Genomic DNA, 27,292 nt, shown 5'->3' on the forward strand with positions numbered 1-27,292 from the left:
AACGAATTTGCTCGTCCGTGCGTCTGTCAAAGAGTATCAGAGCAAAATATTTAAAAAATACAGAGAAACGTTTTCTTCCAATTGAAATAGGTCCCTTTTCATTTAACTCTGTATTCAAACGTGAATTGGTTGAAGTTAATTATTTCCAATTTCAACGTTTATCGTTCTACAGCGAATATTGTAATATAGCGAGGAGTGTTTGTTTGCAAACGATCAGCGTCTTAACACAATTTCATACTATCCAATATACCTTACCGAAAAACGAAGATGGTTCAAATTTAGTAGTGTATCCGATTTCAAAAGTAATTTTTGTGTAGAATAAACGGTAAATGCTTTCATGATGCTGTTTCTTATAAATTTTTCAGCGTCCCTCGAGTAGATTCATTTTCCTCGGTTAACCGTATACTGAAACCGAAATTTCTTCAGACTAGTCATTAGTTTCAGACTTAGCTAATGGAACGGTAAACGATAACGAGGAGTGATTCTTCTAATTGATCCTGTGTCTATACACAACACATAATTACTGGGTAGACGCTCTGACAAAATGAACTTTTCAAAATTCAGCATTGCTGCCACTTACAGTACCAGTTTCATCATTTATTGCTGTAGAACGAACACGGTAACAGGAAAGCAGAAGCGGTTTGCTACCAAGAATTCAGCGTCTCAAAACACCATATCCCTACTATCCTGGATATTACTAGTACAACTGGTTTCAAAAATGATCTCCGTTGAAGGAACAATGTAAAAGCTATCAGGAAGCGACTTTTTGCATGGGATGAAGCATCGCAAACATAGGTACCATCTTGTGTGTTGAAATCTTAAACCAAACCAGGTTATACTAACCACATGCAATTTAAACTTTTATCGCCAGAGTACGAAAACACGAAGACGTCTTTCAAAAAACAATTGAGCTTCGAATATAAAATGATTCTAGAACACTCTACCAAGATAAGAAGTGACTCAAATTTAATATTAGTTTAGGTTTCAATAATTATTTCTATATGACAGTCGCGGTAAGAGTTATAGAGGTGCCTCATTACAATCAGCTGAGCGTTCTGCATTTTCCAGTAAGCACTATTCAAAGCGGAGCGATTTACATTAATCATTCGTGGTGTTAATATTCGTAATTGTAGGATGGAAACCGTAACAGACATTAACAAACGGTTTGTGCAACTGATTGAGGGTATGTATTGGATATATCACAACCAACAGTATGTTACGAAATCGGAAGTTGTTGAAATTTTCTAAACTGGTAATTTCAATACTGATTTCTGTAGAGATATCAGGATACAATTCGTACAACCAATTCAGGTTCCCAAGAATAGGTCCATCTCCTCTGTCCCCGCTCTATTCAAACCGTGAGAGTTTTAAATTAGGCATTTCTGATTTCAACATTATCCCTACAGAACTGAGAAAGTAACAGACAGCGAAGTGCGTCTTTCTGGAAACATTTCAATTTTTAAATTATACATATCGTAGTTACCAAAGAGCTCTGCCAAAAACGAACGGTTCTCAAATTTACTGTTACATCCGATTCGATATAGTTTTCAACTTTCGTTTCCATAGAACAAGCAGATAAGGAGAATCAGTTTCTGCAAGCGATTGACGTCTGAATACAATATATAATGACTATTCACGACATTCTCAAATACGGAAGTAGTTTAAATTTACTATTACATACAATTTCAATACTTATTTTCTTACAGGTAGAATGCTAAAATCTATCACGTTGCAGTTTCTTGTAATCGATTCCGCATTCAAATACTATGTTTATCTTTTCCTCTTAAATTCAATTCCAACTGAACGTGGAGAACTATCCGTCTTCGGTTTCAACTTTTATCGCTACAAAACGAAAATGGTAACAGGTACGTATTAGCTGTTGTTTAGTAAGTAATTAGTAATTCTGTTATCTAATTTTCATAGAGAAAACTGTATAAGATGTCGAGCAGCTCTTCTGCGATCGGATCAGCGTCCCAACGATAGGATCTATCTTCTTCCTTAACTTTCTATTTAAAATAACCGATTTTTTCAACATTTATCTGTATAGAAGTGAAAGAGTAACGGATAAGTAGTAAGAGATTTTTTAGATAGATCCAGCGTCCAAAGAACAGATCTTCTTACTATATGGGAACAAATTGTTACAGATGTACTACCTCAAGTTTGAGAATTGAATTCGCATATTTTGCAAGTCTTAGATGAACACTGTGAAACGATATTCACTTGTTTAATTTCGGTATTGTATAAAACCTTTAATACACCCCACCAAGTTGAAACCTTTATTCATGCATTAAAAAGTTGTAGCTATGTAACAGATGTTTGCCAGAAGTTGTGTGAATGGTTAACAAAAAGTGTGCCGCCTTCACAGTTGTTTTTTTTTTCACTGCCTTGAATTTTAACCTTTATCCTGATTTGAAATATAATTTTAGTACTAGGCAATGCTGTTATTTTGTTCGTTTTCCAGCCAATGATGTATGTTTTATCCACTACATGATTTTACAATTCCGACATTTACGTTGGTTATTTCACATATTCCGCTAACACCGTATCAGTTATTCGTAAACGCAAATATTTTACGAATTTTATAACTTTTTGAACTTGTTCGTTATAGTTGTCTTCGTGTAAACATTATATTTCTGAGAGATTTTTAAACACTTGTTTATTTCCTTTTTCCATACGTATGCAAAATTATCCCGCTTCTTTCCCACTACTAATTAGCATATAAATAAAAGCTCAAGATATTAACTCTCATATTTCATGTTGTTCATTTCATGTCATGTTTCGATTCAAGGCGGATTTCTGATTTAAAAGACGAACTACCGCCAAATACAATGAACAAAATCTGTGGCATAGATAAAAGGAAAGCTATCGAAGAATCTAAATTTTATGCAGATATTTTGTCCAAGACATCGCAAGGAGATGTTGTGAGTGAATATGATGTTGAATATATACGTAGTGAGTATGAAGAGGAAGCATGGTGAAGCGATATTGAACCAGGGATGTAGAAAATGAAAGTAAGCTTGCAAGTCCTGCCTCACGTGCGCGTTCAAATATATATATGAATATCACATGTATGCCTTATGTTATACATACCTCTTTAAAATTTACAAGTTCCTCCTTACTATCCTTCTTACACATGTAAAAAGAAAGTTGTAAACAAGCCTTTTTTGAAACTCAATACTATTAAATAAAGATTAAGGGCAAACCTCGGGCAAGACAACCTTCAGTCGTTTATGGTAATGCAGTATGAAAGGGATATGCTAAATAAAGTGAATAAAGATGTCTTAAATAATAAATACTCTCATGATAATGCTGAATTGAGAAGATTGTCCTTGCTTCTTGTCATGTAAAAAGATCAAAGTAATAAAAGCTAAATCCTATATATATATATATATATATATATATATATATATATATATATATATATATATGATGCACTGCAATATTATATATATATATATATATATATATATATATATATATATATAGTGGCAGTGCATTAATAGTAATTAAGCTTTCTGAAACCAAAGTGAACTATCATAACTCCATTTTCGAGCTGTCATCAAGTATGTGTAAAACTGGAAAGCCAGGATGTCAAATATCACAAAAAAGGTAGATTGCCACATTGTTACAATATTTTTTCATGTGAGTTTTTCCACCACTGTTTCCAAAAGTGATAATTTATCCCAAATTATGAAAAACTACAAGGTTTAACCTGGTTACTGATAGTTTGAAAATGCATTTAGTTCACTGTTTTCAGACAGCTCAATTGAGGTCCCTATAATAAAAGGGATTCAAGTTATACATGACGTTTCCAATAAGGTTTATTTATTTTCGGAAAAATACTCGACGGATCACAATATGCAAACTACAAGAGCCACATCGCACTCCACTCGAGGGTCTACCAATGAGTGAATTGCGTCGTGGTTCTCCTCCCAGCCTATATATTTCACTATGGAGAGTCAATTTCCTAGGCATAAATATATCTACTTCAAAGGTCACTTTCCGTGAACTGCAAGGTCTTCACCTTATATATGATGTAAATGTTTTATTGAGTGTAACAAAATAAAACTATGTGGTTTTGAAACTTAGCAATTTTGAGCGTTTAAATTGTCTGCGAGGACAGTTTGTAATAATACTCAACACACAACTGTTGATCAGCCAGTTAAATAAAACAAATACGCGTGTTATAATGTCCCTAGGTTACGTTCAGTGCGCCTTATTAATGATTTTAAGTCTACGCCCCTCACAGCTTCTCATTGTGACCCTGGTAGAAATGAGAACACTATTGATATTAGAAAAAAACTAATCCAGAGGCATGGGATAACATTAAATGGTAAAATAGCCAATTAATTTCAAAACTTAGCTCAATATATAGTAAAAAATATCGCAAGAAGGAAAAAAAAAAACGAAAACAATAAAAAATCATACATTACTTTAGCACAAATTATAAATCTTTATAAACGACGACGAAAATTTGTTATAAACAAAATTGACTTCTCTCGAAATAACCTGGAACAGGTGAACATCACTTCCGTTTTGTTAATGTTCGTTATAATACATTTTTGTAATTCCAGATGTTGTTTGGCAATAGACAAAATGGAAAAGAGATATTCGGAAGAATGAAAAGAAAGCCAAGAACAAACTTTTAGATATTCTTGTTGATTGCCAGCTGTTTCTTCTTGTTTTAATTCCATTTTACTTGCGCTTTATCCTATCGTTTTTAAGATAATACTGATTAGAATTAATCGCGAAGGATTCATCCAAATAGTAACGTTATATTTATCTTAAGACAAAGAAGAGAGAGTAGTTTTTTGATTCACTCCCATCTCTTTTAAGTTTTCAATTTTTGTAAAATATATGCTATTAGAGTAATTTTTAAATTCAGAAAATACCTTAACCCTTAACAGGGAACGTTATTTTTGTTCGCTTAGAGGAAATGCGTGTGTGTGGGACACGGACATGTATAAAGCAATATTTTTTTTAAAAAACCTATGTGTAATGTAGAATAATGAAACTTTGTATCCTGTACTTGAAGCAAAATATGATAAACAAGAATTACATATATTAATTCGGTTTTATTGGAATATAAATTCGGAAAATATTTCAATATCTAAATAAAATTAGTACATAAATGTAAAAACTGACAAATTTTAAGTTAGTATAATTCTACACATTACTACCCTCCAAATATGCTATTTGTCCGCATGTAGCTATCCTGTTCAAATGTGCTATTTGTCCAAAAGAGCTTGGAAACGTTTAACGAACATGGTAGCTTTAAATAGATGTCGTCCCAAAGTGTCTTGAAAATGGTGAATACATGTCTTCGTATCCTGATTTACAAATAGAACACAATATTAGGAGAGCAATAAGGGCTTTATTTTCAGATAGGTCAGTAGATCTGTAGTTTGACTTTGCTCTAATTTACTTCAAATTTGTTTCGATTTTCTTCCAACTTCATATTGAAATATCCTGAACTATATCATCATCACATAAGGTAGACAGGATTTTTTTTTCCAGATTTCTTACATGGGTGACTATACCAGGCATCCCTTTGACTATGTTTTGATGAAGAACCCTTCGGTTTCTTACTGGTTCATTTCAATTCCAAACAAACCTGTTTTTACCTCTGTATCTAAGGCCTTCGTTATCACATGAAACTGGACTAGGACTGCTCACGTTGACACTTCTGTTACTACTTGAGCTCACACCTGGCACTGTATCAGAATTGGTATCGCCCTCACTGTCAGTAGGTAATTCTTGACTTTCAGGAAAAAGTAGGCGTCTCAGTCAGAATCTACTGAAGAGAATAATATAAATTCCTTCTGTGCTTTCAGCATTTTTGGAATTTTTGCCGTGAAATAAGGATCTGCTGTACTTACAGTTTCATTCTGAAATTTCTTTCTCGGGGTACTAGATCTATATTTTGCAAATACATAAAATCTTATACAAACAAAATAGTATGTTCCAAGAGCTCTATAGCTTCTATTTCATGGTAAATAAAAGTAAACCACAAAAATTTTTGAAAGAAAATTTCTCTTCAAAAAATGTGAGTCCAATAATCACGCAAAAATATAAACGATAATGGAAATGTGTGCCTCTCAGACACCGTAGGTTTTCTACAATCATCGATAAATGTTCACTCAGACATTAACGCCAACAATGAACTACTGCGACACACATACAACTAAATAATGGGAAGGTACTAAGAGAACCGATACATTGAGTGAATCAGTGCTGCCAATTTATTTGGTCTAGGAATTAATTCGTGCGGGTGGACAAGAGATGGCGCAACGAACGGAGCGTCCCACAGTTCCGTGTATCCACACATGTCTTGCAAACCCCTGTCATCGCGTATCGTTCGTAGTATAGGGCAGTGGATTAAAGCGTCAACAACACCAGTTTGTAGTTACGTGAACATGGCGCAATTTGTGCCTGATAAAGTGTTTTTGCGGGGTGTCCTGCTGCATTACTTTAACATGCAGAAAAGTGCGACTGAAAGTCATCGTATTTTGGTGGAAGTGTATGGTGACCATGCTCTAGCTGAGCGAACGTGTCAGAAGTGGTTTGCACGGTTTAGAAGTGGTGATTTCGGCTTGGCAGACCAAGAGCGAGCTGGGCAGCCAAAAAAATTTCAAGACGAAGGATTGACAGCATTGCTCGAGCAGGATTCGTGTCAAACGCAGGAACAACTTGCAGCAGCATTAGGCGTTGATCAAACAACAGTCTCCAAACGCTTGAAAGCCATGGGAATGATTCAAAAGATGTCACATTGGGTTCCACATGAATTGAAAGACAGAGACGTTGAAAGACGAAAAACCATTTGCGAATTGCTGCTTCAACGACAGAGCAGAAAGGGGTTTCTGCATCGAATTATTACGGGTGATGAGAAGTGGATCCATTACGAGAACACTAAACGAAAAAAGGCCTAGGTGAACCAGGTCCATCACAACCAAAACGAGATATTCACTGTGCAAAGGTTATGCTGTGCATATGGTGGGATATGAAAGGTGTGGTGTACTATGAGCTGCTGCAACCGGGTGAAACTATGAATGGAGAACGTTATCGACGACAATTAATGCGTTTGAAGCAAGCTCTGGCCAGAACACGACCAGAATGGGAGAACAGACATGATAAACTTATTGTTCAACATGATAACGCTCGCCCACATGTCGCAAAACCGGTCAAAACCTATTTAGAAAATGCCGGATGGGAAGTTTTACCCCACCCGCCGTATTCACCAGACGTTGCTCCTTCGGACTACTACTTGTTCGATTGCATGAACAACGATTTGATTGGACAGCGGTTTACTTCTTCAGAAGATATCGAAACATGGGTCTCTGACTGGATCGCTTCCAAGGGTGAGGACTTCTTTCGCCACGGAATCCGTACATTGCCTGACAGATGGGCGAAAGTGGTGGCTAGCGATGGACAATATTTTTCTTAAGGCATTTATGTATTTTGTGTTTGTACTACAGCTTCAATGTGTGCGTACCAACCGCACGAATTAATTCCTAGACCAAATAAAAATGAAATAATATCTTTGTTTTACGTCCCACGATTATGCCGGTGAGGCTAAAGGAGACGGTGATGATGAATAACGAATGAAATGGTGGAATGAACAAAGTGGGAGGAAACAGGACAACCCCGTGAAAACCCACGCACGCGGTGTTTGTCCACCACAAAGTTCACTTGGCGGGGGCTGGGATCGAACCCGGGACCCAAGCACCAGAGGTGAACGCTCTACCACTGAGCCACCGCGGCCCCAGTGTTGCCAATGTAATACAAAGAAAAACCATAGGTGTCTGACATACACATATTTCCTCTTAAGGATTAAAAAGCACAAGGAAACGAAGGAGAAAATGATTGAGTTTAACCTTCAGGGACGATGCAATATTTAAAATGCATTTTCGTAACCTACTGAGTTATAACAAACCAGAAAAGAAAAAAAAAGGAAATAGACAATTACAAGGGTGAAAAAGGCATTACGCAAGTGCCCGAGATAAGACTGTAAGTAGTCACAAAAAACGGAGAATGCAGGCTAAAATCTTAAAAGAAAACAATAGCACAAATTAAAGAAATCCAGGTTTGTTAATGGAAATTCTTGTAAAGGGTGATGCACAAGCTTAAAAACGACACCCACGCCTATATCCTGTGAGCTTTGAGCGATCAGCAAGTGCAAATCGAACAAACGTCAATTTCATTTGATACATAAAATCTAACCTTAATTTTTAAGGCTTCACTCGTGAACTTCCTGATTTTATATGGAATAGCTCAGCGTTTACAAGAGCAAAAATATAGACCTGTCCAAAAGGGCAGTATGAACTATGGGAAAAGCTATCAATACACACAAGTACTGACAAAATGATAGAAAAATCATATCTTGGTGGAATTCCGTCTAAAATGGTGTGAAAAATCTTGAAAATGGAGAAAAGTGAAAATTAAAGAAGGGGAAAAATACGTGGAAAAACAAAATATATAAGAAAACTGATACTCAAGTAAACTGTAAACCAGGTATGTCAAACTGATTTCTTATACGGGGCCATTTAAAAATTATTTGAGATGTCAGCGGGCCGCATGTTATGATGTTATATGATGTCTGCATAATGCGTACATAGTTGATGTCAATTTACAGTAAGAAGGCTGTTCGTTTCCTTCTTTTAATTTATTAATTTATTTATTTATCCAAAATAAATAGTGAGATAAGCGGGCCGCGAGTTTGACATGCCTGCTGTAAACCATTAGCTCCATCACCTTTTCGTCTGTCTTGGTTTGTTGTACTCTCACGTTCCTGCACTTTGGATTGGATCATAGAATATATTCCCCCGTGTAAGAAATATAATAAAAGTGGAAAATAATTTTTCTCAAAGCAGTTTAAATCTTTGTCTCGTAAAAACTTGGACACAACCATCATTGTGCTTTACTAATGTAAACCTACATTCAAGAATGAAATGCAGCTTATACGATATAGTTTTCTTTCATAATAAGAAATTTTGTTCGAAAGGCGGGATGTACTTAATAATATCGTATTTATGATATTCTTAATCTGGACCCTAAAAGGGCTAATTTTTATAAAAAAATAAATAACGCTTCGCTGGCATTTTATGAGTACATCTCATTAACCCACAATGAAATTTGATTTAACATCGCTCTGAAATGAATATAAATAATAATGGTGATCTATATAGAAGTTCTACAGGAGTTCTATATAGAAGAACGAAAAGTCGTTTGTAAAATACCCTTTTCAAAAGTACAACGAGAACATAATCTGATAAACCACACCAAAAATTGAAATTAACTTTACTAAGAAATCGAATTGTAGTCATAATGACCACCCCGCTTTAAAGGGAACCCAAAAAGAAGAAACCGACGTCGGGCACATTTTTAAAACTTATTAAGATTCTATTTTGTCAAAAGAGATACTTTGCATAGTTATTTTGTATTGATAAATCTATTCTTAATCTTCTATTCCAAAACTGTTCTTAAATAAAAAACAGAAAATCCTGCGGGACTTATATCTATGGCCAATCTCACTTCTATCTAAAATCTAAAAGCAGAGTAACAAAATTTATTTCGCTCACCTAATAAGAAAGACGTTATCTCAAATTACATTCACTGCAGTTAGAAGCAAAATAACTGGCAATAGCTGTTAAAGTTTGAAAGATGTAAAAAATAGAATGGTTGAGAAATTTTTCATGCTTTGTACCTGATATATTTTTATGTTCCTATATATATTCAAATAAGACCTCAATTCATTTCACTCGCCTAAAAGAAATGAAACTATCTCAAATTATATCATCCGCAGAGTAGGAACCGTTCTGATCACGAAGTTTGAAAAAGTTTAATGCTAGGAACAAAATTTCTCTCATTGTTTGTCATTACGGACATTAATACTTCCTTCTTCATTAAAAAAAAAAAAAATATATATATATATATATACTCGCGAGCTACTTGCCTCTTCTACTAGGAATAACTGGATGACAAATACATACTTCTACGATAGGCTAAGAGCAGCGCAAAAAAAAAAAATCGAATCGGAAAGCGCTTTAAATAGAACGAATTGAAACTTTCTTTGTAGTCACCACCTAAGGATTTTCTTATAAATTTCTAGATTGTAAAAAGCACAAATCCTAATTTGTTCAACTTAAGTACTAAAAATGAAAAGAACTAAGTTATTAATACAGTAAATTTGGTTGTAGAATAGTTGCCACGATCGTCGCCATGAAACAAAAATTCAATTACCCGCTCACCGCATTCCACACATACAAGCAGACTGAATATATGACGCCGCAGTAACAGAGTACGATATGACTGTACAGAGACACCCAGTGAGAAAAATATGAACTACCACCAACCTATTTACAGTTCATGGTTTTGCTAACAGATAACTGAATCTCTTTTCATATTTTGTGGGAAGTAATGCCCGATGTGGAAAGTAACCCCGTGTTACGGTAGCTAGTTACCACTGTAAGCGAAATGAAATATCAAAATTTAATTTGGCCAATCATGACACAAAACTAGAAAAACGTTTGCGAAGGAAGGAATTCATATAATTAAGGAATTACGTCCCTAATATACTGTGTTAATTTGGAACACAAATATACAAGCAAATAAAGCATTTAAGGATGTTACCTATAAAATACTTAGGAACGTACAAGAACACATTCAACATGTAAGTTTATCCTAAATACAGAATTTTGCGCTATCCTCGTTTACCAACATTCTGCGTAATGCCCTAATCTGCATTGCAATCTTATTTTTACCGGCCATCTAGCACATGCTAGTTAGCGTTGTTTGTACAATAATTCACATATCATGTACGTCCACTAAGCCCCTAAAGTGATAATATATTGAGAAATTTAAGTCCATACTCTAGAAACGATTCCTGGGAATGTAAAAAGTCGACTTCCTTGAAAGAAGTGTGTGCAGCTATGAAATGGTTTAATGTATGGACCTCTACAATTTATGAACATCCATTGGTGGTTAAAATATTCTTTATCTTGTATTTTACTAATGTCTTTAGAAGCCCTCCGGAAAAATGAGGCTAGACACATTTAAGCTAAATTCTAAGTAAAAACACAAACGTCCATAGTTTTTGTTCCAATATAATACATTCCACGTTTAAATTTGGGTGGTATGTTTAGTACAAGGGGTCCAGAAGCACGTAAAAAACGCAAAATTTACAGGAGAAATGAGTGATGTAATTACTTAGACGTAACATAAAGTAACAAAATCTAACCTAACATAAACTAACGTAAGCTAACCTGAACTAACCTAAACTAACGTAATATTAGTAGAAATAAGCGAAATTCTATCGTTTTTTTGGAAAATTATGCGGGACTCCTACACTAATATAACATAAACTAAACTAACCTACCGTAACCTAAACTAGCCTAACCTAACTTAAACTAACCAACCCTACCCTAAACTAACCGAATGTGAAAAGAAATTACCAAAATTGTAACATTTTTTAGAGAAAAGAGTTGGACCCCTTCTGCTAAACATAGGCCAAATTTGGAAAATATTAGGATAAATACCATTCTCACGATTTCTTATTTTACATAAGTCTCTATATAAATAAAACAATATTGTCGAGCACCCATATTTTAAATGTGTGCAACAATTAGTGAGAAGTGTGTAACCAATAATAAAGAAATAATTAGTTTATCAAGGTCTGAACTACATAAGATTTGTATGAGTCGTATCGATCTTATTTTTATTTGGTATACAGCTGGTCTATCTGCACCATGCAGTAGCGTAGCCAGGATGTGTGTTTGGGGGGGGCCCAAGTGCTGTTATAGGTACATATAGAAAAATTACAAACAAAAAGATATATATGCATAAAAATATATACAAAATTACAAACATCAAAGTACCAAAGTACATTGTCGGACCTCTTTGGGGGGGGCCCGGCCCCTCCGGGCCCCCCCCTTCCCTACGCCACTGGCACCATGCCATTTCCAAATTGTAGGTTACCAACTTACTTTCGAGATGTCTCCCATACCTAAATATTTCTCGTGAAGTATTGCTTTTAACCAACAAACTTTCCGAACGCGTGTAACCATTTTATCAATCTGAGCCAATTAGTATATGAAAAATTGAACATTACCTTTCTGGGCGAAATGAATTTAAACTTTTTGTTGTTAATTGTTGGGAGTCATTAGAGTACGACGCGCAAGTCTCCTGAACCACTATTTTTCCAGGCGTCTCTATATTCCTTTCAAATTCAGGATCTTCTACTGCAAATTCTGATTTCACCCTATCAACGTTTAGTTTCACATCCAAAGAACACATAGCTGTATCCTTGTCCGTTGTTTCCTCTCCTTTCGTTGTGCATAATATTAACTCTTTCTTGTCAGTCATCAGTTCGTATGTCCACCCTTTCCCTTCGAGTGGATCTTCCTGAGGTAAGTCAAAAGCAATTTCTTCTTTGCACATCAATTCCAACTTAACAGACGCCTCATCAGCCATTGTGAATTGAAATATAATAAGAATTTAACACTGCTCTTATATTTTATGTTGCTAGTGTTAATGAAATGATTTACAAGAACGTTCACAAAAGCAATTTATATTTAAAATCATCATCTTCTGCAGTTTCTTATTTCCTTAGCCACGATCGCTCCCTCGGCAATTGTTTGTTTGTTTGTAGCAGCCGGATAGGGTTGTGTCGATCATGAACGATTCGATCATTATGAACGAATCATGCTGTGAATCAAATGGATTATGATTCTTTCCAGAAATGAATCGATTCTTCAAGTGAATCATTTCTACTTTTCACTGAATTGTTCGCTGAGATCGAAATGTAAGAATTATGAATCAAATTGCAGTGAGCGAATTGGTAGTGTTGCTTTTGCAGATGCTCTTACAAAGCAAGGGTTGTGGGAGAAGAGAGAGAGAAATGAAGGAAACGTGTGCTACCGCACTATCTTAACAGGGTTCCGCTTCGCACAATACAATGAAGAGTCATATACACACACAAAATAAACAAATATAGTCATTGGACAAGGTAGCCTCAGGCTAGACGTCCATCCTCCCCATATGCGGTGTACATACACAGACGACGTGGAAACTGAAAGGATGGAAGTCGCGTTACTGGAAACAAAGTAATTTTAAAATACTTACCTGCTGCTTGCCACGATCTCTGTACTGTTCGCTATCTCAGGATCCGCAAGTACTGAAAGTGTTGCTCGCTCATGTGTAATGTAATTTTACTGTTGGTTTTAATATGCTCTTGAGCGATTATTAAGGTAATGTGCGCTATATAAAATAGGCTTATTTCTCATCACTTTTAAGTGCACTTGCTACACGAAGTGGTCTTATCATTTATATCTATGATAACTGGATACACTACACTGAACTTAAAACAGATTCAGCATTTAAGCAGTATATTTAAGCAGCACTAAAATATTTACACAAAACACTATTTACACTGTACATCACAGATTTTACATATTTACGTGAAGAAACACGAGCATGGATACTTTCTGAGAAGACAACCTATTTCGTCTTTCAGTAAGTATTTGTCCAGTTTTCGAAAATACTCGTTCACACGGAACAGAACTTGGCGGAATAGCTAATCTTCTCTTCATTACTTGAAAAAGACGAGGATATGCAAATTGTTTTCTCTTCCACCACGCAAGTGGATCATCTGTACGAATAATTAATGGCTCATCCAGGTACTTGTTGAGCTCAATAATTCCAGCTGCAGTTGGATTTTCAGAGTTCAAAAGCTGTCCAACTTCTTCATCGAAGTCCGCCCATATTGAAGATGAAGGTGGTACGGGTCTTTTCCGAATGGGCTCATCTTCTTGGTTCGAAATTTTCACCTTGCTTGCTCTTTCTGATACACTTCTGTACGTACTCTGGAAAGTAAGCTTAGATTTAAATGCCTGTCCAAAAGTGCACTTCCAGTGTAGGCAATTTCTGAATGTACATTTCCAAATCTCTTCAGTGTAGGCAATTTCTGAATCTACATTCCAAATCCAAATCTACCTCTTTGATAAATACTCTTCATTGTGTTCGTGCAATCACTTTATCAATTTATAGTTTTTATATTACGAATCCTGTAACATTAAAACAGTGTTTGAGGTCTTACACTTGGGTGAAATAGTATTGTCGACGATACTTGAGAAATGTCTCCTCTCGTCTCGTTTTTGTTTATCGAGATGTCATGTTTCTCGTCTCGTCTTAAATTTGAAAATATACAGTAGTTCTCCTCTCGTTTTGTAGACAAAAATCGAGACGAGATGAAAAATTTCTAGATATTTCGATTTCAACAAAGACGTATTAGACCTAAAATTTTAGTAATTATCATAATTATATATTGACCCATTTCGTGGTCACTTCAGTGGCTTACGTTGTATTTGCTATTCTTCATTCAAGCGCCCAGCCTAATCTGACCATGTGAAAGATATTATGAATTGTACACTGCCAACTATTTTAGTCGTTTTAATTAAATGAATTTTACTTCTTGAAAATCACTTGCACTTTATAAATGGGAGAACATGAAAAGAAATTTGCTTCTAATCTGAAATTTTACATGTGCAAATCTTACATGCGCAAAATTAATAACAGGGTAATTTAACAAATCAGTATGCCTAATAAATAATAAGAACTTCAAATAGCGGGGACAGGATCCCCGACTTACATCGCCGATTATTACGGCTCCATCCCTCCTGAAAATATATATTCATGAACAGCGGCGCAAATCTGTCTTGAACATTGGGGGACAAGTAAGACTTTTTTTGTTGTTGTTGTTAAGCGATGCTCAAAATATTTACGAAGTTAAAAAACAATCCTGCGGAGGATCAGGTAGAAGAGTTGTCTTCAACATTGGGAGGCGTGCAAATTTGAGTCTTATTCTGGGGGGACATCAATTTCATCTCACTTTCCTTTGTGGCAATCGGACACAAATCATCACACATTTCCCTAAAAGTTACATTTCAAATCGGATTATTGGGGGACAGTCTCTTGCAGTTCCAAGATTGGAGGGAACATGTCCCCCTCAACCCCCCAGGATTTGCGCTAGTGTTCATGAACACGGTTTATCCTTTACAGAGATCGTAAGACTCGGGATAAGAAAATGTGAGAAGCTACATACCAGAAATGAGCACACTATCGTATAGTGCTATTAGTATTTACAAGTAAAAACATGAAAGTTACACATCCACCTTAAGGTTCTATATCTCTATCCATAATAATACAATATAAAAAAACTAGAGATAGAAAGACAGTTGTTCTAAAATTATCTCGGAGAAAGTTCATAAATCAGGCCTGTACCTAGCCCGATTCACTTGACCCTTTTCGTTTTTATTCTTGACTTGTTATTTTTAAGACATATTTATCTAAAGAAACAACTAAAAGTTTCAGGTAAAGTTCAAGGTAATCGCGGGGGCTTCAGTTGCCCACAGGGGATATTAAGACTCCTGGCTGGTGGCCCTCCCTAATTACGGGCCTGCTCCAGGCTCGTAGCCAGCTCAAAATTTTAGGGGGGCCCGGTAGAAGTTAGGGCGGCGAACAAATCATATGATAGTTCATCACTATAATTCATTTGCAAGCCTACCGTGAAAATCCTAGGGGGAGCAGTAAAAATTTAGGGGGGCGGCCCATTGCCCCCCGTGAATACGGGCCTGGCCTACTCTACAGATTTTTTTTTTTAACGTTCGCTGTTAACGATGCGTACCTCGATGGAAGTATATCTGGTCCACGTATACTTCATGCTTGTCATGGTGCAATACTAGGGCACTTGAGTTTCAATTTTTTCGATCAGTAAAATGGTAATGGGAGATGTTTGGTGCTTGCAGCAAGAAACAGATCATTTACGCAGAAACGAATAAAATGCGCTACCTAATAAAATTATAGTTTTTGCATCAATTTAACTTTTCTGTATAACGTTCTGGTTTAAAGGGCTAAATATGATTTACGGTATACGGGCTTCTGATGGATCACTTTGAACAAAGCATGTTTTCTCGGAAATTGAACTTGGTAATAAAAAATGAAGATTGCAACACTTTCAAGTTTTGACCGCTCCGACGCAAATACTAGTTTCTGAAACAATTAAGAATGCGAGGGAGGAAGGGCATATGCTAACTTCGTAGTGACAATGAAGCTTGAAACACGTTTCAGAGCTGTTGTGGACCCAATGCAATGCTGCCCGTGTCACATGGCAAAGGTGGTTGACAAGAGAAAGAGAGATTGTATTTCGTCACAAGCAATTCATTTGAGTTGCAGCAGACAAACGATTCGTATGATCGAATAATTCTCCTGCGCAAAATGCATGCGCGGAAACCTAACTGATTCAATGAGCGAATCATTCCCAACCAATTCACTTGCGCGAAGGGAATGCGCAGAAACCTAACTGATTCAATGAGCGAATCATTCCCAACCAATTCACTTGCGCGAAGGGTATGCGCTGACAACCAATTCATATGAACGAATTAAATGATCGAATCATTTTAGTGAATCAGAGTAAATGAATCGATTCTCCGAAATGAATCATTTTGCCCATCACTACAGCCGGAGGAAAGTGAAATGGCACCCGAAAGTTTTCTGTTTTAGTTCAGATTTTGTTCAATTGAGATCTTTTGTCGCTAGTGTAGCTCACTCTTACATAGAGGTATTCTCGTGTTTCAGAAGGTATCCATCCATCTTTATCGTTTTAGCCGGAATAGCAAATCCTGTATTTCTGTATGCCATTGCGGTTTGATTGACTGTCGAACTCCCGTTGCGTATACTAATTTTATTTAATATACGTCCTATTATTGCTTCAAGTGCTACTTTTGATTGTGACTTCTTCCGCGACTTTAGATTGTTAGTGCGAACAATTTAATATTTTAACACAATTTTACCACTTGACAACAATAACTGGTCGTGGCTTTTGTGTGTATGTGTAAGCGTCTCGTGGAATAAGACGTTGATTTTCGGTGCCATTTGATAACAGTCACTACCATCACTTACGAACCTACGGTAACTATTGGAGACAAACTTAGAGATCTCTTGCCCCAAACACTACACATTTCCCCCCACACAACCCAGGTCTGTTCTTAAGCACCACGTGTAGTGATGTGCAGTGGGAATATTCCCGGTGGGAAGGAATTTAAAAATGGGAATATTCCCGGTTTTTCCCCTGGTATATACATTCCCGGGAAGGAATTTATTTCCATTTCTCTACTTTACTTCCAAATTATAAGAACCATATGACTAATTACTTTAATTTAATACATTATGGGATTTGCTTCTAGGTTTTAAAGAATTTGGCGGTTAAAAAAGTTAAAATTATTTGACGGTACTTTATATAACTAATAATATGATTTTTTAAGATCCATTTCCATTTGCACCAAAATGTAAGGTAATTGTTTAGTATTGGGGCGCCAAAAACTAGCAAAAATTAGGATGATTTACGGAAGAAATGAGTTGATAGCGATGTTCAAGTAGTCAAGAAAGTATCGAACACATTTTTTTTTTAGGGCAGTAGGAGATCTATACAAAACGGAAAGGTAAGTGGAAGTGATTTGTGTTAGAAAGGAAAGTGAATTGTTGGTAACGAAGACAGAAAACAACGTGCCATGTGAGCTCTAAGCGCCTTCATTCGCTAACGAGCGCTCTGCAATGCTGTCTGAATTTAATGTTGGTAACATAATTTAACGTATGAGACCATAAAACAACCGCATCGGAATAGAATATCGCAAAAAAGTAGGTACAGAAGCTGGACCCAATGCTAAAGAACAGCCAATATTAGCAAAGTACTAATTTACAAGTGATGAAAAGGAACGATTTTGTAAGGTAATTTAGAATTATGTGGAAATAGAGATGAAGTACTATTAATACACCCTGAACCGCCATTAGTAATAGACGTCGGCCTGTCTCCACTCTCTGACTCGAATTTCTGAAGAGGTACTCGGCAAGGTGACCAGACGTCCCGTTTTAGCCGGGATAATCCTTTTTTTAACCGTTGTCCCGTTTTTTCTGATTCTCGAACGGGACGCCTAAATGTCCCGTTTTAAGTAAAAATGACCTAGGTGTCCAGTAATTATTATTCAAAATATAAATCATCAATGCAAATGGGAATTGAGTGTTCGTGGTTCAAGTGGGAATTCTGAGTGTTCAACTAGTTAAAAGAATTGTCTGGTAGAACTTGCAATCGGGAACCATTATTTGTTGTGTGGTACACGTAATATTAGAAACGGTGTGTTATCACTCTTACTTGTGTATTTAGTAAATTGAGAAAACTGCTGAGTCCCAAAATGCAATCTGGAAGTCAGATACTCCCCCTCCACAGCTGATTCTTATGCGTCCCGTTTTCGCAAGTGAAAATTCTGGTCACCTTGGTACTCGGACTTCTTTTACATGTGAATTAACGTACGGAATTTCGAGAAATAGGTAGAATGAAAGGTCTTGTATGGCAATGTTACGTGCTAAAATATAATGATAAGTAAGTATCTTGCAAATTTTGTGAAAATAAATATGTATGCGCAAATGTTGATAAATTGATGAGACATGTATCTTCTAGCATTTACCCAATCTAATTGGTTTATAACATTTATAAATTTAATGTGTTTATAATATCAGTAATAGAGTCAAGTTGAGCAAATCCATTTACATTTACATTTAAATTGTTACTATATAATTTACTATATATTTCTTTCACACATATTTATTTGATAGAACATATTGTAAATACATAAACAGTTCAACGTACTCTCTAAATATAATAAAGTGTTAATAAAGTAACATAGTACCGTTCAGATTATATAGATTTTAAAGAATCCTCTGTGGACAACAGTAATAATATGCTGTGATATAAAAATTAATTTAACTTTGAAACCATAATATAGCAATATAATGCAATTTTCTTTTTAATTGAACATGAATTCCCATTTTGGGAATCTTCCCTGGGAATATTCCCGAAAAATATCTTCCCGGGAATTTACCCATCACTAAGCACTTGCGCTGTCATTCTCTTCAATGTTGCCGTACTTCCGTAACATTTCATAAACAACAAAATTCAGTATTAAAAAAAAAACAATGAATGGAAGATAAAACAAAGGGACAATAGACGGAAGTAGCAACGTTGGTTTTCAGGTAACGGGGTCATAAATCTCTAACAAATATCACAAAGAACAGAAGGGAAAGTTTTGAGGACTTTCCAGATTCCATGACAAAAGCATCTTTAACTGTGTCTGCTAGTATACCAGGTCAGACAAACACTGCCCTTGTAAGGAGACCATAATTCCAGTATCATACGCCAGATGGCAGCACCGAACCGAAAATGGGTGGGTAAAAAGCGATTAACCTTCTGTAATTCTAGCAAGTACCTAGGTATATAGTACTACGCAAGGGCGCCCATTTCTCTGTATATTTGGAGGGGGCACTCACACGCAGAAGGTATATATATATATATATGAGGATATTACGACAAATTTCATTCAAATTATGCCAAATATTACATATTCATAAATACACTAGGGGGCCGTCGGATTCGAATCCTTCACTTTGATAATGTGAGCCGTGGTACACATGATCGAACTGATTCTCTTTACGTGGTGACGTGCGTGTATCAATATGGAATTGTCGCAATTTATCAATTTGTTCCTGTCGTACTAATAATTCACGATTTATTCTCTCTAATCTATGCATTTCCTGAGTAATATTTTGATCATGTTCGGATTTTACGATAACAGCGGGCAATTTCTCAAAATGCTCCATTATCATTTCAACAGTAGCTTTATGGTGTTCACTGAAACTTTCTAAGGTTTGTTCGGTTCCATCTGACCGTTCACTGTTAAGTTTTAGAATTTGCCGTTGGCCTTGTACTTCTTCACCTATCTCACCTGTCCTTTCCGCGAGTTCCTTTACATATCCGTTAAATTCGCGTACGGCACTTTCCTGTCTGTTCATACAAAAACTAACAATCTCGCATTTTCTGTTTGTGAACACCTGGTGTTCTTCTATTTTCTCTTCTTGGCCTTTTAGCCCTTGCTCTTCCTGTTTCAAAGTATCAATATCACGCTGTTGGGCGTCGGTGGTCTGCCTACACTCTATCTCTACCGCTTGTATGGATGTCTGTAATAGCCCAACACTTTTCCTATATTCTTCGCTAAGTGATTCAACGCGTTTGGTTAGGCTAGTTAATTCCAAACGTATTTCAGTAATCGTATTACTGAATTCAGTAATCAGTAATCGTACTACTCAAACCTTCAAGTCTACTTTCTAATTCAACTCAATTCTACGTCTACTCTTTCGCTAATTTGGTTATGCACTGTTTACATTCTTTTGCTGATTCTGTTATTGACTGTTTGCATTCACCTATTAATTCATCTACTCATTCTCTATTGCTTTCAATTTTATGTTCTAAACGTTCACTGTTATTTTCTAGTTTCTGCTCTAATTTACCAGACTGTTTCTCTAACAATGCTTGAATTTGTTCTAATGTAATGTAATATTTATTTAAGTTACAAACAACTAATTCACAATATAAAAGTGAAAAATACGAACGCCTAACTTCAACAATAAAGTGTAAACAAACGACTTTCTGAAACTAATGTGTCATTATTTCAATTGCACAAAACCTTCTCTTTTTTGACACTTCTTAAAACTTATTAATTTATTTTAACATATCTTAACACGTATTCTATAATTATTTTCTCACAATATTCTTAGCATAAGTATAAATAACGGTGCAAACAGAAGGTTATGTCTACATTGGTGTGTGTTCGTCTGTGATCAGCTGATTGGTGTGTATTCATCTGTGCGTAATATTGGAAGTTGAGGGGAGAACAATTTTGCGAACAAAGATAAAAATGTTATATTTTAATGTCTTACGAAAAACTTATACTAGTAATATTCCTATACTAATTAAATTTACTTTATGTTATTTAAAGCCTGCTTATTATTTTCTCTTTCCTTTTTCACGAGTTTGAACAATTTCCAAGGAAACTAAATTTAACTAGTCTGCTACATATACTACGTGACTCAAACTTTGGATTCTATACGCAAATACTACAATACCTGTTCTAAATACTGTCGGGTTTACCAAGTAAATCAGTAGTATCTTCGGGCACAATTACACCCGAAGATTGATGATTTTTTCCTGTCATGGTCGCCATGTGTTTGTAATTGTGTTTTTTTGCCGTTGTTAAAATTCTATAAACCTATGCATTCACCCCAGCTTTACTACGGTAAATCACAATTAATCCGAACTTATATCTTATCCAAAACCCGAAGCTGGGCACATACGGTTGACCGTAAAATAGAAATATGTGAAGATGGTTAATTTCAACACTAATATTAACGAATAAAAAAGAAACTACTTTACGATACAAATCAAAAAAACCTAATTAAACTGTGCAAAGAACGTGTTGCTGAATCTGAATTACACAAATTAAGTGAATATTAAGAGATTACAAGCGGTCAAGTAGATTTGTTCAATTTTATTTGATTGTTTCAACCTTTCATTTCATTTCTATTTACTTTCCTTCAACAAAAAGTGGCTAGGTGGCTCGAATAATTAATGTTTCACTTACTCACGATAAATCTTCGACCGTTCAGTTGTTCCACTGCTGATACACTCTAAAAACAGTATCCATGATTTTGCACAAGTACCCATGAAATATAAGGTACTTCGCTGATGTACCTATGAGAATTCAATGTACCGAAGACTTTAGTGGGTACACACCGCATCTCAGCCTCTTACCCATGAATTAGTGGGTACATGGAAAATTTATGGGTACAGTAAGTTCGTACCAAAGAATGTACCCATGACAATAAGGTAACGTGAACATACGCCATATTGTGTGTTATCGGTTGATGTGTTGTTTGTGCATTATTTGAATGAAGATTGGAAAGATTCCAGCAACCAATCAAACGAGTCACATATAAAAGTAAATTGAATATTTTGTATTTATAATTGTATCTGGATATTTTAAATGAATTAACTTGTCTAAAATGTATATTATATTTCAGCAGTTAAACAGTAATTTAAGCCATAGTTCCTTTGAAACAATTTTTCATGGTTAAGCTGATTATAAAATGTAAATTTTAAATCTAGTTTTAAAAAAAACAAAAAAAAAACATGCACAACATGCTAATTTTCGTGACTATCTGAATAATATTCTGACTGTTCCGTGGGTGCCATTAACATATCTAGGAAAATCAAGAGTATGGAATTGAAAGTGCAAGGGTAAGTATTCCATACACATGGTTACGTGCACCTTGCACTTCACTGGTTTGTATAGGTTGTGTTTATGGCTTCTGGTGCTTACGTTCAAGGGAACGTTTACTAAATCCCTGTACTTTGTGCTTGTGCAAGGACTTCACCGCGTAAGTGTTGTATCGCCGGACCAATTTTTGGAAATTTACAGGGTGAATTGGAGAATTTATTTTGGTTTGAGAGGAAGAGTAAGTTAAAGTCAGGTGAAGGGAATAGTGATTCCTGTAGGCTGTTTGATATAGTAAAGGTTACTGTATGTGGAGGCGGAAGTGACTATTTGGCGGAGAAGTACACTTGCTATGATTTAGTGGTGAGAAAGACAGTGTGGTAATAGCGCGTATATGTCAAGATTGTGACATATCTTGTTTGCGTTTTATAGAATTATACAAAAATAACGAATGTTAGTTGTTGAAATTGTGTGAAAGACACAGTATACTGTTTACAAGTGGAGCTTTACTAATATGAAGTGCCATTCAAGCTAGTATCATTGCCAAAAACATCTGTTTCACTACCAAATCGCATATCCAAAATCGCTGACACGCCTGCTTCCTCCGGATGCACCTAGCACTGTAGCATACATCCGGACGCCGTGTTTATACGCAATTAGATCTATTGGTTTAAGACCAAAAAGGGTATGTAACATACCTGTAAGTAGTGCAAGGGAAGAAAGAAACGAAGTAAATGAAGTGCTTATTGCTAACAGTGTGAGAAGAAGTGCAAGGAAGGAAACATTTAATAATGCTATAGTTGAAATCCCAAATGAGAGTAAAGAGAGCAATAGTTTAGTTGTGAAAAGTGTACGTGCTGAAACGAGTACTAGTAGTGCGTGTAGTAATATGAGAAAGTCAAGTGAAAATATAATGAGTGAAATGAAAATGGGCTCTGAGGACAATAAGGGGGGTAGTTCAATTGTAAAATTAAAGTGTAGTGGTATCACACCGAACTTTTCTTCCAAGTCGCTGGATCCTGCTGCAGGGTCTGTAGAAGGATCCGGTTTAAGGTATGTTAAAAGTCCTATTACAATTTTAGCTGATAGTCATGGCAGAAACATTGCTCAAATGTTCAGCAATACGCTGGATGACAGTTACACCATTTTCAGTTTAGTAAAACCTGGAGCTCCAATGAAGGAAGTACTAAAGGATCCTTCAATTAATAGTCTCTACTCAGAAACAACGGGAACATTAATTATAATGGGGGGAGCTTATGGTGTATATTCCAATAGAAGTGAAAACCTGGAGCTCCAATGAAGGAAGTACTAAGAAATTGACTTATTTTCGATTTTATTTCATTTTTGAAATCATTCTTGAGATTTTGTGTGTTGATTCACACGGTGTCCTGTCCGTGACAACCATGTGTCCTGCCCATGACACAGTAAAGTTTAGTTTATTTTTAATATAAATGTTCGGCAAATTTCTCTTATGTGAAGTTTAAAAATTTCTAATTTATACATTTCCGTTTAAAGAAAAACATTTTGAGCTAAGAATTCGCAGAGTTTTGTAACATTCACTTGGTGTCTCAGAAGTCACTTCTCTTTTTTGTCCCCGCCCGTGACAGACGTTTAGGGATTAATATTTCCTACTCTTTACAGAAAAAAATACTGAAAGCATCAGATACATATACTTTAAAGTCTGAACTGCTCATATCTCATACAATTAGCAGAATTTATGCTGTACTTTTAGAAATATGCAATTTTAAAGCATCAAAAAGGTAGTGTAAATGTCCTGCCTATGACGATAGAATGGCTCATTAGTAGCTGGATGTAGGTATATTGTATTGTTGCAAAATTTGAGAATATTTTCGAAGTGGACAATGCTGGATCATTATTGTACGTTTGCGATAAGTTGGTGTAATAGTTATTAAATAGGTCAGGAATTATACGAGGATCTTTTATTATGTTGTCATTTTAAATTACCTCTAAATTACCGTCTTCATTACGAGTGTTAAAACTTAACTCGCTCTTCACTAGTTTCCACAACGCCTTCGACTTATCTGATTTTTAATGATTGTGTCATTGTGTAATTTTTTTGCTGCTTTCAGAACCCGTTTGTATATGTTATGGTATCTTTAGTAATATGTCTCTGTATATGGTGATAGATTTCCTTGTGTTTTAGAATTGTCTCGTTTTTTTACTTGCTATTCTGATCCCTTGTGTTACCCAGGGTTTTGATTGTTTTGGAGAAGTTACACATTTTACAACAGGGAATGCTAGATCGAAATAGAATCTTACGGTGTCAATGAAGTAACTGAAAGCTTCATTAACCTCATTATGTATATAAAGCTCGTTCCAATTTTCTTCCCTGAGAAAGTGATTAAAATATTGTATATTTTCGTCATTAAATTTGCTTTTGTACGTTACACAACTTGCTTTTGCATTACAAAATCTTCTATTAAGAGTTAAAAACTCCTATTAGGAGTGTAAACGTAGGATGTTAAAAACTATGTTTTGCGGGTCGTATCTTCACAAATTAGGCATGCCCGTTGCAGTTGTGCGAGATACACAGTAAAGGTTTAAGGCATGCAGTTTTATGAGATACAAAGTTTTTGCACTATCGTCGGGTACGTGCACATGCACCATCGCTAACCCGCCTGCCCCTTCGGACGCACCCAGGCTCATCCTGTTGCACCCTCGCGCATTCGTGCTTTTCAGTGGCTACCTAGCACTGGTTGATTCGTAAATTTTCACAATGTTTAAATGGCGTCCAGATCCTGTTTGTAGAAGTGTCAGCCCTCTTATAATGCATATACACCCAGAAATGCAACTCTTCCCTATAGAAATACCATAGCGCTTTGAAGAGAAAGTGTAAACACTCAGTTAGTTGGAGTGGTTCACCACAGAGAGGCGCTGTCGTAGTTTTACGATCCCATTTCGTATGAAACGCTATGAAAATAAATGTAAATCTCATACAGTTTCCTTCTTTTTTAACAGTTCGTTAATTCACCTACAGAAGCGTAGCGTATACTTAATTGATTTCAGTATTAAATTGTTTACTTAATACATGTGTAGCAGTAATTTGTAGATAAACATAAAATTTTAAAAATAACTGAAAAAGAACTTCTGCACCCACAAATTTCCAAACTCTCAAATCTGACATACTATTTTTCCATCTACTAATAAAGTCTTTGTATATTTTATACATGGCATTGAGACAAAACTAAAGTTACATTTTAAAATATAATGAAACTTGTATAAACCGGAACTTCAATAAAGTGGAAACCTGGCATTAACGAAAACTTTTCAAAGTCCCGGTGTGTCTTTCTATTGCTCTTCAAATTTGTATAAAACGGAAATCTGTCCAAAACGGACGAAAATGTCGGACCCATTGCTTTCCGTGCTTTATACAAGTTTCATTATGAAAATAAATTGATAACATAGATAATATTTTATTATAAGTAGGAAAAGATAATATTTTATTATAAGTAGGAAATATAGGCCTACCTATAACTATACTGCAAGATTTCTTCGTTGAGCCCTGTGTCAGTAATTAGACACTAGCAATTTTTGAAAACCTGAGCGATGATATTGCGATTTTTGACGACGCTAACTCCTTCCGAATTTCCTTTGAGCGAAAAGAGGAACGGCATTTGATATAATGTATAATGAATTTGGGAATTAATTCCATGGAATGATGTTTCTTCCTACATCCCAGAATCACAGTATATTATTACTGTTGTCTCCAAAGGAGTCTTTAAAATATTTATTCTGAACGATGTTATGTTATTTTGTTAATATTTTATTATATTTAGAGAGTACGCATAAATGGATATTTATTTACAATATAGTCTTTGAAAGTAAATATGTTTCAAAAATGGTATAGTAAGTCCATATCCTTTTCAACCGCTAAACAGTTTAAATTTACATGTAAGTGGATTTTCTAAACTTGACTCTACTACTCATATTATAAACATATTAAATTTTTTAATGTGATAAACAAATTAGGTTGGGTAACTGTCAGAAGGCACATTTCCCACCATTTTATCAACATTTGGGCATAAATATGTATGTTCACATTATTTGCAAGATGCTTTCCTATCTTTATAATTTTGCATGTAACATTGGCACACACGACCTTTCTTCCTGCCCATTTCTCGAAAGCTCATGCGTTAATTTACATATAAAAGAAATCCGAGTATCTCTTCAGAAATTCGAGTCAGAGAGAGAAAACAGACTGACGTCTATTACTAACGGTAGTTCAGGATTTATAAATAGTAGTTCATCCCTATTTCTACATTACTTTGCAAAATGGATCCTTTTCATCATTTGTAAATTAGTACTTTGCTAAATTTGGCTATTGTTTAGCTTTGGGGGCCCAAATATTGCACCTACTTTTTTGCGATATTCTATTCAGATGAATTTGTTTTATGGTTTCAAACGTTAAACTACGTTAACAGCATTAAATTCAGACAGCATTGTAGAGCGAGCGCAAGCGAGTGAAGGCGGGTTAGAGCCCCGCAGGCCACGTTGTTTTCTATCTTCGTTACCAACAATTCACTTTCTTTTCTCAAATAATGCACTTACATTTACGGTTTGTACAAATTCTCTACTGCCCTAAAAAAATTGTGTTCGATAGTTTTTTTACTACTTGAACACTACTATCAACTCATTTCTTCCGTAAATCATCCTATATTTTGCTACTTTTAGCCCCCGGTACTAAACAATTACCCTACATTTTAGTGCAAATGGAAATGGAACTTAAAAATCATATTATTAGTTATATAAAGCACAGTCAAAGAATTTTAAATTTTTTAACCTCCAAATTCTTTAAAACCTAGAAGTAAATCATAATATATTAAAATAAAGTAATTAGTCATATGATTTTGGAAGATAAAGTAAAGAAATGGAAATAAATTTCTTCCCGGGAATTTATAGACCTGGAAAAATCTTCGGGATTATTCCCATTTTTTTAAATTCCTTCCCACCGGGAATATTCCTACTGCCCATCACTACTCACGACACCCACGTGACTTTTCACTGATAAAAAGAAAGTAGAAATGCCACTAGTGGTACGTAGAGCTACCAACGATTTGATCTATAAAATAATACGGTCAGTTGTTGAAGTCCAAGGGCATGGTTTAATGTGAAAGAAAAGG

The 27,292-nt window shown here is 35.5% G+C and overlaps 1 protein-coding gene across 2 annotated transcripts in view; it reads right to left on the minus strand.

Annotated features, from left to right (window-relative positions):
- Window positions 1-27,292, minus strand: part of LOC145690904 (uncharacterized) — a 122,418-nt gene that overhangs the window by 41,358 nt on the left and 53,768 nt on the right. Inside the window, exon 1 of one of the 2 annotated variants that reach the window (XM_081766327.1) lies at window positions 12,107-12,662. The exons of the other annotated variant lie outside the window; for it this stretch is intronic. Coding sequence (XP_081622453.1) covers window positions 12,107-12,468 — 362 coding nt within the window. The 5' untranslated portion in view covers window positions 12,469-12,662. Of the gene's footprint in view, window positions 1-12,106; window positions 12,663-27,292 lie in introns of those variants that run through there. 2 annotated transcript variants of the gene reach the window in all.

The sequence above is a fragment of the Thermobia domestica genome, chromosome 7 (assembly GCF_964235325.1).
Source record: "Thermobia domestica chromosome 7, izTheDome1.hap1.1, whole genome shotgun sequence".
Taxonomy (NCBI): Eukaryota; Metazoa; Arthropoda; class Insecta; order Zygentoma; family Lepismatidae; genus Thermobia; species Thermobia domestica.